Consider the following 12,179-nt stretch of genomic DNA (forward strand, 5'->3'; position numbering starts at 1 on the left):
ATCTTTGCCAAAGACACTGTATGCATTTATTTTTATATAAGATAAGGTCAAGTAGAAAACAACGAGTTCAGTCCAGAAAGTATGGTTTCACTTTGTGTCTGTGGCTTTTAACTTGCGTAACACAGCAATATTGTCTCTGGTCGACAAACATTAAAGCAGGGCTGTAACAGACACTGCCTTTACAGGAACAATTGCAGGGTAAGTGAAGGCAAGATGTTTTTCTTCAGGCATGGTCATTTGTCGAACAGCTGTCCTCCTGATGCGGAACTTTCTCCACTGCCGCCACACCCTCATACCCCCCCCAAAAAACAGTCTAGTCCGAAAGAAAACAAGCGTCACAATGGATGCAAATAATAGTAATCTCCTGCGACATGTAATAACGTGTGAGGTATAACTAAATAGTCTCACTATTAGTGCGGGGCACTTTGTGGATCACATGCCACAAAGATTTTTAGAATTCATTAAACACGAGTAGAGTTACAGGAGTTTTTGCAGGCCCTTAAGCACTTTCTCTTTTTTTTCCCCACTGGCATGCACGCCGAAAGTTACACAGGCAGGGGAACGACAAGAGGGCAAAGAAATCTTCCCTCAGCATCCCTCGCCACCTTGAGCAGTTTTTCTTCTCTTTTAACGCATGTCTTCCTTTCAGTGTGATTGCGAGTTAGCAAGCGGGCACATAAAGCTATCCCGCAGTGGCCTCAAGGTAACTATACAGCTTGCGATGCTGCAATCAGCAAACAGCCGTGCACTTTGGCTGTGTGGCGAAGTAATTTGGGTATATGGCATCACAGATAGAAGCGGAAGAGGTTTCTAGCCGACTCTGAGAATTTCTAATTGTAAATTTCAGGCCACGTGCCGCCTTATAATATTTGGCTTGCGTGTTATCGGGAGTCTGAACTCGAAGTTGCAAAAAGCATACATGTGTATTCTTTCAGGTATTCTTATTTCAATTGCCCTAATCGAACTTGCAACATCCGAGTGCAGTGAGTGGCACACGGCTAGAGTCTGAGCGTGGCTGTGACACAAGTGCTACTTAATGGGATGTTTAATGTTTCTCTTCCTTTGAAGAAGCAACTTATGTTCCTGACAGTGCAGGTAATGATGACGGTGTAATGTGTTTGCAGACCATCCCCACGTTAAACATTCGGTCCTGTGCAGTAGCGATGACACTACTTTCTACCGACCTATTGCCGTGGCAGATTTGTCAGGCAGGCTCTGTACATATGATGTCGGAATGCCGATCTGTTCATACGTCAATTCTAGTTAGGGCAGCTTTCTGCAACACGCTCAGGACTTCTCAAAGCATTGTTCATGCACGGTAACGGAGCTGAAATATAACATTTTACACCGCCCGCAAATATAGGCGGCGAGCTTTCATGGTTTCGAAAAGTATCTTGGTCAAAAAGTGCAGTGCATTACTTTATTCGGTGAAAGTGACACGGCCTGCACGTCCTATCTGTTCTTATGCTATATACCTATGCTAACAAAAAAACTAAAGGGTTCACCCTCCTCCGGGCGACATCATAAATCTTACAGCGCGCCACCTATGGTTTGCGGGCATTGCGAATAACTGTACGCCGCTTGGCACTCATCTACATGCGTGAGTGGTCAATGTAACGGGTGTTTTACTATAACACTGAATGATTTCACTGCTTCGCCCACTCGTAAACTTTGTCGATATCCCATGATTTTTTTTATTTGCTTTCAAAGCGTGATTTTAGTTTTAGTGCATAAATTTCCGAAAACAAAATGGCTGCCATGACAAGGTTTGTGCACCCTCTTGTGATTTTTATGGATTCACGCTCCTTCAGGTGCCCCCCCTCCCCCATCAGTGCGAAGAGACCTGTTGACGAGAACGAAAATACAGCAAGAATTTGCAAGCACAGCCATTTACTGTAACTTCTTTGCGCGTGGGGCGTCACAGAGTCTTGCTCTGACCACGGTGAGGCTTCACGGTGGCGACGATGGCGGCGGTGGCGGCAGCAGCCTCGGCGGCCATGTTGTCGAGGTTGTCAGCCTTGGCCAGGTTGTTTAGCGCTAAAGGCGGGTGCATGGCGCAGCCAACCGCGGCACAGCGTCCGCCGTGATGGTGACTCATGACACCCTCGCGCGTGTTCTTGGCCGGCTTGCACAGCGCGATGTACACCTGCGCATTGGAAAATTGTATATCATTTTGAAAATAGAGATCGGAAGCGGCATATTGTTCCGCGTGCTTATTTACTGTCCTCAGCTAAAAGGCGTGAAGACGACGACCGACACACACACACACGGGGCGCCATCAACAAGTGGGACAGTTTAATAATTTAGACATCAGAGATTTCATTGTGATAGCAATTATATAGACAGTCCCCGCTAGTTTTTGCCGCCGCCTTCGTTCACGTATATATATGGGACGGATGCGTTAGCCTCCTCTTTCTGCGGAGTGAACATCGCTTTTCCGGCTGGCGTCATCTGCGCGCGCACTTATCTCGACTTATCTCGTGAGGCAGCTTGGGCTAGGTGGTAAGGCATGACGATGTTATAGCGCAAGAACAAAACGACGTCACAGAGTGTCCTTGTCTCTGTGTCGTCGTTTTGTTCTCGCGCTGATAACTATCGTTTTCTCGTGAGCTAACAATAGGGGAGGAGGGGGGGGGGTTGCTTACGATTGCCAGGTTATTGCGGCAATGATCGACGCACGGCTGTTGCCCCCACAGCAGGCGGGAGCTTCTACGGGCTGCGCTCTCAAGACGAAAAAAAAAAAATAGTGCCAGAAGTGTACCTGGAGCGGCCGTCCACATATAGATGCGCCGCACACATAACTGCCACCAGCGGTGACACACGACGTATAGCCCTTAGTAATACCAGCATACGCTTCCCACGGGAGGCGCTTCTGATCAACGCCGTCACAACGCAGAACCTTGTGGTCATATATGTGGCTGCGCCGCAAGAAACTTGGTTAGTTAGCAAGCGCATGTTTTACTATACAATTGATATTGCTTTTAAAAATGCAAGTCTCGCTTCGTAAAAGATTCGGATACGTTGCTACCGTGTTCATTCATTCGCACTTGTGGCGAAACTGAGACCTTTTTGAAGCATGCGATCGTTGCGCGAGTGGGGTTTTCATATCTTTATCGCAGAAAGAATTGTAATATCTGAATGCGGCTGAGCAGCGACGAAACGTGATAATGCTGTCTGGGTAAACATTAAAAAAAAATATAGTGCACCTTTTTTTTTTCTTGAAATAAACCGTGTTGGAGAAAAGGTGCCCTGTGTGTGTGTGTGTGTGTGTGTGTGTGTGTGTGTGTGTGTGCGCGTGTGTGTGTGTGTGTGTGTGTGTGTGTGTGTGTGTGTGTGTCTTTGTCGTCCATCGCCATCGCGTTTTTCTACCCCAGATCACGCAATACCAATACGTAGAGCAGTTGTTCACCCTTACTGTTATCTGGGTGCGCCTCAAAAAATACTGTCACCTCCGCCCGACGCAGGCTGCGTTCTATTGCTTGAGAAACTTTTAGGCGGTTCCGATAAGACATACGCGCATAAACGCGAGCAGCCGAGTTCATTCTGCAGCTAACGTGAGTGCTGTTACGACGCGCACCTCCGACGACGTTACGAAGGGCGCCTCGAAATCTCACCGCTGCAACCACTGTTTCGAAAGACAGCGACGCCTACACGGTCCCGAAGGCGCCACTGCTTCGAACTCCGCAGGGAAGGTCACCTGCCGTTTGGTAGCGTAGGTTTCTCAGCTCGCGACTGATTCTGCGCTGAGCTGATAGACGAGCGGACGAGACGACGGTGAGTAAACAAGGTTTATGTACAGCATTTATACAGAGGCGTTACAAATTCGGCACTGGGGCCGACAGAGACGCGAAGAGCCGAGCTCTTCTCTCTAACACATAGGTCTGCTCTCAAATGGGTCTGCTGTCAAAGGGGTCCGCTGCGACACACATGTCTGCTTTCACCTAGGACCGCTGATCGCGACGCGCCGCAGGGCTTCCTTTATATGCACCGGGTCCAATTCAAATGTCCGACCAGAAGCGCCGCTGGTCATGAGGTCAGACTCCTCCAATGGGGTCGCCGCTGGGCCGCGTCATTCTTTCTCATCGAATCTGGAGAGGCTGCGCTGTAGGTGGCTGCACCCAAGGACGAGTGACGTCGCTAGGCATTGCGTCAGCCGCCAGACAGGAAGACGCCGGTTGTTTACTCGACGGGCTCGCGGACAGAGGTGACTCACTGCACGTGCACGCCAGAAAGGCGCCGTCGAGTGTTGACGCCGTTGAGTTGTTCGCGTCAGGCGGGCTGGCCTTGACACAGATTTCCTTTTTCCGAGGCACGGACGTTCGCTGCGGACTCGCAGGCATAACAGTGCCAGTAATAATTCTAGAAATTGAGACTATTTATGTATACTAACGACGACGCGTCGCGCCAGCCATCAGATTAGAGACGGCCGACAACTGTGGTCGCCGCAACTGCGCGCACCTGTACTTGTACTTTGCGTTACAGATCTGGACACAGACTGGCCCAGTAAGAGTTCCGTCTCTACTAAGGCCAAATGAAACATACCTTGGTCTCTACAGCCTTCTTCACCGTCACTTCATTGACACTTCGTGAATATATAAATGGCGCTGCCATCGAACATCTGAGTTCCGCTGCTTGAAGATGTACAAAGACATTCGTGCGTTAATGTGGAAACTGGAGTGTGATAAGCCCCACGGTCACATGAGCACATTTATACCAACACGCGTCTGTTATTGCGATGTGCCAAATGGATGACACAACAGCTTTGTATTGATTGTGTCTGGAGTTTTACGCCCCAATAGACTATAGCAGGATTATGTGGGACGCCTCAGTGGAGGGCTCTGGAAATTTCGAGCATCACACGAATCTCTGTACCCCTTTCGTCTACACCGAAATACAACCACCGCTACTGTGATCGAATGCATGACCTTAGGGTCAGTAGACGCGCACCGTATTCACTGATCCACATTAGCGGACAGCAACTTGGTATTGTAGCGCCTGTGATAGTGCCCACGTGCAGATAAAAGCACGACTGTGTCTCTTTATTCTGTTTGCTGTATCTTGATTTTTTGTGTCGCGCACACAGGCGATTGTAAACGCGGTAAGTGACTTCAGACAGCTCTGTCGCATTGTGCGTGGCCTACCCGCCATCTCATCGCGAGCGATCGGTGACGCACGATCGGCTACTGTTTATCGACAGCACTATACCGAGGCGGAAGGGCCGAAAGTCGGTGGTACCGCGACGCCCTCGCCTTTTTGTTTCCGACAGCGGCCGCCGCAGATCGCCCACGGGGCAGTCAGGTTCCAGGCCATTTGCCAAGTGTTCGTGTGTTCCCGCTCATGTATACTGCTCACGATAGTAAGATACCTACAGGTATCGGCCCGGGTTGCCGCAAAATCGAACGTCCAGAGAAAATGGCGGAGCAGGTAAGCCAAATTTAATGCAGTTCACATCTGAAACTAGGTGACTTATTCCCAGTTTACCTTAGTGTGATGAATTGGGAGCCACAATCGAGTAAACTACGGTTATGAAGGATTCATTCTGAAAATATGTCTGAGGGAGCTTAATTGTCTGCCGTAAATGGTATATCTGCCTGAGTCACTGTCGGTGGGAAAAGTGCCATACCCATTCAAAGCATTGGAATTGAGAATTGAATATCTTTGACAATTGAATATCACCAGCCTAATTATACCCACTGCAGGGCAAATGTCTCTACCAAGTAACACCAATCAATTTAGTCCTATGCTTGCAGCGGCTATGTTATTGTCGCGAACTTGCTCATTTCATATGCACACCTAACCTTCTGCCTCCCTCCAACCAACCGTTATCTTGGCTTCGCGCTACATGCCCTGCGTGGCAATTTGTTATGACGGTGGCGGTGTTCTTTTATCACATAAAAAAAAAGAGGGGACCAGTACGAAGACCGGTTGAGGACGTCGGCGGGGATCCCTTTGGACGCAGCTTCCGCCGCGCGCTTGAGCCGGCGTTGGTCTTCTGGCAGAGCCGTTTCATACCGCACCCGCCGCAGCGGTCTAGTGATCATGGCGCTTCACTGCTGATCCGACGGTCACAGGATTGAATTCATGCCGCGTTGCCGCATTATCCGCGGCCCACGTTTTTAGATTTAGGTTAAAGAACCCCGGGTTTCCGTATCTCTCCACTATATACGGTGTCCCGCGGATTAATATCGTGGTTTCGGAACGTACAACACTAGCAATTGATTGTTGATACCTTAGGCGCGAAGAGGCAAGCGGTCTGGACAGCGCCGGACAGGCTGAGCAGGAAGCTGAGTGCCAGCGTGCGTATGGTCGGCGACCCGGAGAGCAGGAAGAGCGGCAGGAAGGCGAGCCAGATGACGCACGTGGTGTAGTTTGCGAACGCCAGGTGGCGGGCCTCGTTGAAGCCCTCGGGACACTTGCGCGTCTTGAAGGCGTACACGGTGCAGACGCCGATGAGTAGCGACGGGTAGACGAGTCCCAGCAGGTACGAGGCACGGTCCGAGCCCTGGCAGACGAGCACGTTTCGCGCCCTGCTCGGGTACACGTGCGCCACGGACGGAGGCTCGAGCATGAGCCACGCCGCTGCCAGGGTGGCCTGCACGCTGATCAGCAGGCCGGCCAACAGCAGCTGGGACCGAGGGCTCGTGTAGCGCAGCCTTAGAAAAAAAAAAGAGAAAAACTGAGGTTCTTCAGACGACTTGAAGGAGAACAAATTGGCCAGCTATCTGCATGTTACACTGCAAATGTCGTCGAAAGACTGCAAATGGCGTCTGGGGAGAGTGAACAAAACGTTTATTTGATGTTCTGTGCAAGAAAATTGGTTAATGGTATTCTGGAGGTGCTGCGTTAGAGTGCCCCGAGCGTGCAGTGGAGGCGAACGAGCGCATCAAGTCACGTCACACGTGAGCCATGAGCGCTATCTGGCAGTTATCTTGGAAAACGAAGCGTGCGCGCTTTGTGCGCCAGTCTCGGAGGCGATAAGGAGTAGAACGCAAGGCGACGGGTAAGTGCCACAACCGTGTCGTCTTAGCAAAGCGTTGGAAACACTTGCCTTTTCGCGCAAGCGTTGCATGGTCAGCGCCGCGTGATAAACGCTATACGGTCCTTAGAATTACTTATGTATTCCTTTTCTAGTAAGAGACACACATACAGAAGATTGACGTGTTGTTATGGTGCCTCATATATGCGCAATACTTGCTTTTTAATTGACAATCGCACAAGTATGAATGCTGTATCTCGAGCAATATTGATGGGTGCTGCGGATGGGGTCGGCCGTTTAGAGTATCGTTTGGCCACTTTGGTGCCATTAAGGGCGGACAAACAGACAAATGTACAGAGATAAACAGACCACAATTTTTGCGTCGAAGGTCCCCAAGAAAGACTATCGTCTTTAAAAGAAAAGCCTATTAGTGATGGATGGATGGATGGATGGATGTGGCTGTACCCTTTAGATCGGGCGGCGGCTAACGCCACCTAGCCGTAATACTTAGTGAACTAACCATTACATTTATCTTTTTTTTCCTTTAAATAATGAAGTTGAGGATTCGTACTTCGCAGTGAGGGGTTTAATTTTCACTCGTGCCTTGACTTTAGCCACCAATCAGATAACCTCCTTCTAGTTAAGTCTACCCGCTTAAAGTCTATTTTGCCCTCGCTGTCCCTAAATCCCAGTGCTTTGAAAAACTCTGCGCCATCATCCTGAACTATAGGGTGAAGCCCTTTATAGAACATTATCAAGTGTTCGGCAGTTTCTTCTTCCTCTCCACACGCATTGCATACTGTGTCGACCCCTTCGTATTTGGCCCGATATGTCTTGGTTCGCAGTACTCCCGTCCTGGCCTCAAACAGTAGAGAACTACCCCGAGTATTATCATAGATCCTTTCCTTGGCAATTTCCTGCTTAAAAGTTCGATAGATCTCTAGTGCGGGCTTCTTAATCATGCCCATTCTCCACATGTCAGTCTCCGTTTCCTTCACTTTTTTCTTAACCGATAGCTCTTTTTGGTTTGGCCACCTGCTGTTTTCTAAGTATTTACCAGTCAACTTCCTGGTTCGCTTCCTCCATTTTGTATCGACATTCTTCATGTACAAGTAGCTGAAAACCTTCCTAGCCCAACGCTCTTCCCCCATTTCTCTCAATCGCTTCTCAAGTTTTATCTTGCTGCTAGCTTCCCTGCCCTCAAATGATGTCCATCCCATATCACCTTGTACTCCCTGATTTGGTGTATTCCCGTGAGCTCCTAAAGCAAGCCTACCTATTCCACGTTGCTTAATTTCTAATCTTGCTTGAACTTCTGATCTCATGCACAAGACCGCATTGCTGAACGTCAGCCCAGGAACCATGACCCCTTTCCATATTCCTCTCACAACATCATACCTATTGTAATTCCACAGTGCCCTATTTTTCATGACTGCTGCATTACTGTTACCTTTAGTCGTCACGTATATTTCGTGTTCCCTCAGATACTCGGTCCCATTGCTTATCCATACGCCCAGATATTTGTATTTATCTGTTATCTCTAGCGTGACCTCCTGTATTCTAAGCTCACTACCTTCGTTGTCATTGAAAATCATGACTGCTGATTTTTCCCTACTGAATCTAAAATCTAACCTATCTCCCTCATTACCGCAGATGTCCATCAATCTCTGCAAATCTTCCTTGTTGTTGGCCATTAGCACTATATCATCTGCGTACATTAATGCTGGTAGTGCCTGATCAATAAGATTTCCTTGTTTGACTAAAGAGAGGTTGAAGCCCAGTCCACTTCCCTCTAATTTTGCCTCTAATCCTTGTAGGTACATCATGAATAATAAGGGTGACAGGGGGCACCCCTGCCTAAGCCCCCGTTTTACCTCTGCAGGCTTGAATACCTGTTTTTCCCACTTTATAACTACCTTGTTACCTTTATAGACACCCTTTAAAAGATTAGTGACTACATGTTCCACGCCTAGTGTGTCCAGTATTCCGCACAATTCCTCTTGAACCACGCTATCATACGCTCCCTTGATATCCAAAAATGCTAGCCACAGGGGCCTGTGTTCTTTTTCTGCTATTTCGATGCACTGCGTCAGTGAGAACAGATTGTCTTCCAACCTCCTGTGTTTCCGAAACCCATTCTGCAGTTCCCCCAGCACCCCCTCATCCTCTATCCACGCCTGCAGTCTTTCCTTTATAATCTGCATCGCCAGCCTGTAGACCACTGATGTCACTGTTATAGGACGGTAGTTGTTTATGTCAGCTTTGTCCCCCTTTCCTTTATAGATCATGCTCATCCTGCTAAGTTTCCATCCATCGGGAACTTCACCATCGATTATTATTGTACTCACTGCCTCTCTCAAAGCCTGCTTAGACTTCGGGCCTAATGTTTTAATCAGCCTAATTGGAATGCCATCTGGGCCTGTTGATGTACTACTAGGAACCCTTTTCTCAGCCCTTTCCCACTCTTGTTGTGAAAATGGAGCCATTGCACCACTTGATTCGTCTTTGTCTATTGTGGTGCATAAAGTACTTCTTTGTTGAAATTTTTCTGTCACCCTTGTTCTTATATATTCAATAGCTTCGCCCCCTTCTAGCCTAGCACCTTGGGCTGTAGTTATAAAGTTCTGCTCTAGGCTCGTCTCATTTCTTAGGGAGTTTAGATGGTTCCAAAATTTCGCAGCTGCTTTTCTATCTTTTTTATGTACTTCTGCCAGCCACTCAGCTCCCTTCCTTCTAATCTTTTCATTGATCAGAAGGGATGCATCCATTCTACAGCTTAGAAAGGTTGCCCATTTTCTTTCCACATCATCTGTCGGTTCACCCCGCTGCTTAGCATGTCTGTGTTCCTTAGAGGCTTCCTGGCGTTTTGCTATGGCTCTCTTAACTTCCTCATCCCACCAACTTTTGGGCTTGTGTCTTCTTTTCCGGGGTGACTTGTCACGCGTCTTAGCAAGCTCTATCTCAAAGAGTCTAATTAGATTCGTGTATGTCCACACTGTCTTATTATCCTCCGTGATTACTTTGTCAATTTGTTTAGTGGCTATTTCAATTTGCCTTTCTGGATAAAAATTTTTCTGTAGTTGCTCATCTTGTCTCCTTCCCACTTTCACTGCTCTTCCAAAACTTAGCTTGATACGTTTGTGATCGCTACCCAGACTTCTGGAGCCACCTTCATCTATGTGCATTTCCCTGAGCTTATCATACATCCTATGTGACATCAGTGCATAATCTATCGTCGACTGAAGCCTTCCTACCTCCCATGTTATTTGCCCTTCACACTTCTCGGTACTGTTGCAAATGATCAAATCAAGCCTTTCACACATATCCATGATCATTTTGCCTGTCGGGTCGGTATACCCATCTATATCTTCTATGTGCGCATTCATGTCTCCTAGTATAATTATCTCGCACTCTCTTCCTAACTCCTGAATGTCCTTTGATATACACTCTACCATTGCCTGGTTTTCCTCTCTGGCCTTTGCTCCCGTCCACAAGTACACGAAACCAAGGAGTGTCATTTGACCTGCCACTTTCCCTTTTAGCCATAAATGTTCCTTGCACTCCTGCTTGACCCTTTGCCAGTCTGTACTTTTATGAATGAATGCCCCAATACCACCCCCCTTTCTGCTGCCTTCTGTTCTATTACAATACTCCCACGCGTAGTCCGGATTGTTCGGAGGTTGTTCCATGTCCCTGAGATGTGTTTCTACAAAACCGTATACTATCGGCCTCTCTTCCCTTAGCTGTTCTTCTATCTCTTCCCACTTCAGCCTGTTCCTACCACCCTGCATGTTAATATACCCTATGTCTGAATTGGCTCGGCGCTCGTGGCTACGTCTATTTATGCCCCGGACTCTACGTATCTTAGATATTGGTGCCACTTTGGAATCGTATCTGTCCATACCACCTGTCGAAGAGTCTCCCTGGTTGTTTTCCTCGTTACTAGCTATCCTGCACCCCGAAGGGCTCGCTTGCCCCCCAAAAAAGCTACTGCGCGTCCTGCAAGTCGCCAACCCACCTCATGACCTAGCCGCCCATCGAAGTGAATTCTGTCTCGTTGAAAACTCCCCCACCTATGCACCTCTCTGTTTATTTCCACCACCTCAAAGCCTTTCTCTCGACTCATTCACCATATCTCTTGGTTTGCGTTGACCACCGCTCTTTGCAGGTTGCTATCGCGCACCGGTACCTCCGGTATCGTGCATATCACTACCTGCACCTTAGGAGAAGTGGCGCGCATGTCATCGACGCCTTTCGCCAGTGTGGCTGCTAGTCCTGCTGCATCTTCATTTAGGACATCGTTTAAACCGCCTGAAATTATCACGAGGTTGCGTCTATCAGCTGTCGTTTTGAGCTTTGCGCTTGCTTGCTTCATGACTGCTTCCAGCTTGCGTCCTGGGAACGCCCCTACTGCAACCATCTTGTCACCTCTTACCCTCTCTTTGATGGCTTCTGTGCATCGATTTAAATTTGAGTACCCGGCGATTATCACATGCTGTGACTTTTCCGCTGGAGCGTTCTGCACCTGGGGGCTACTTGCACCTGTGACGCTGGCTGCTTTGTTCCCTTCCAGCCCCACCACTACCTCGCTGAAGCTGGGCCTTGCGACAGTTGAACCGGCTAAACCTGTTTTTTCCAAGCTTGCTTGCTTTTCCTTCTCCACCGTTCTGGTTGCCGGTTCCCTACTGTTCTCTCGGTAGGTCGCTTCTTTGTTCAGCTTCGCTAGCACTTCCTCGGCGGACTTCAGTCTTTCTCCCATTGCCCTCGTTTTTTCTTGCTCTGTCGCCAACGCAGTCTCGAGTTTGGCGATTCTCATCAGCAGTTCACTCTGGGCAACCATCATTTTCTCCATTTTTTCCTCGACCTCACATTGCCTACACTTCGCGTCAGCCTCTTCTCCATCCGCTTCTACGCTTGGGTCCACTTTCAAACCCACTCCACATCCTGAACACTTTACAGTCTTTTTAACCATGCCTTTCTGACACCAATTGTCCCTATACTCGATAATTACTAAACTCAAGCCCTGCACTACGAAAAAAAAAAGTCCAAGCTCTACTACAAAAATTTGCGTGTTCAATGTACGCGCACCTCCCCAACGGGGTGGCAAAAAAAAACAACAACAAAAAAAATTCAAACCCACACACCCGCACTAACTAATAAATACCTGGTGACTGGCCCCGAAAAAGCCGTACCATAAAATAAG

At 48.4% G+C, this 12,179-nt stretch overlaps 1 protein-coding gene across 1 annotated transcript in view; it reads right to left on the minus strand.

Moving 5' to 3' along the window:
* Positions 1 to 1,873: 1,873 nt before the first annotated feature.
* LOC119181489 (metabotropic glutamate receptor 2) overlaps positions 1,874 to 12,179 on the minus strand; it is a 38,437-nt gene continuing 28,131 nt past the window's right edge. The window contains exons 11-12 of the mRNA XM_037432747.2: positions 6,230 to 6,653; positions 1,874 to 2,146 (exon numbers count right to left, since the gene is read on the minus strand). Coding sequence (XP_037288644.1) covers positions 1,919 to 2,146; positions 6,230 to 6,653 — 652 coding nt within the window. The 3' untranslated portion in view covers positions 1,874 to 1,918. The remainder of the gene's footprint in view (positions 2,147 to 6,229; positions 6,654 to 12,179) is intronic.

Source organism: Rhipicephalus microplus, chromosome 3, assembly GCF_043290135.1.
Source record: "Rhipicephalus microplus isolate Deutch F79 chromosome 3, USDA_Rmic, whole genome shotgun sequence".
Lineage (NCBI taxonomy): Eukaryota > Metazoa > Arthropoda > Arachnida > Ixodida > Ixodidae > Rhipicephalus > Rhipicephalus microplus.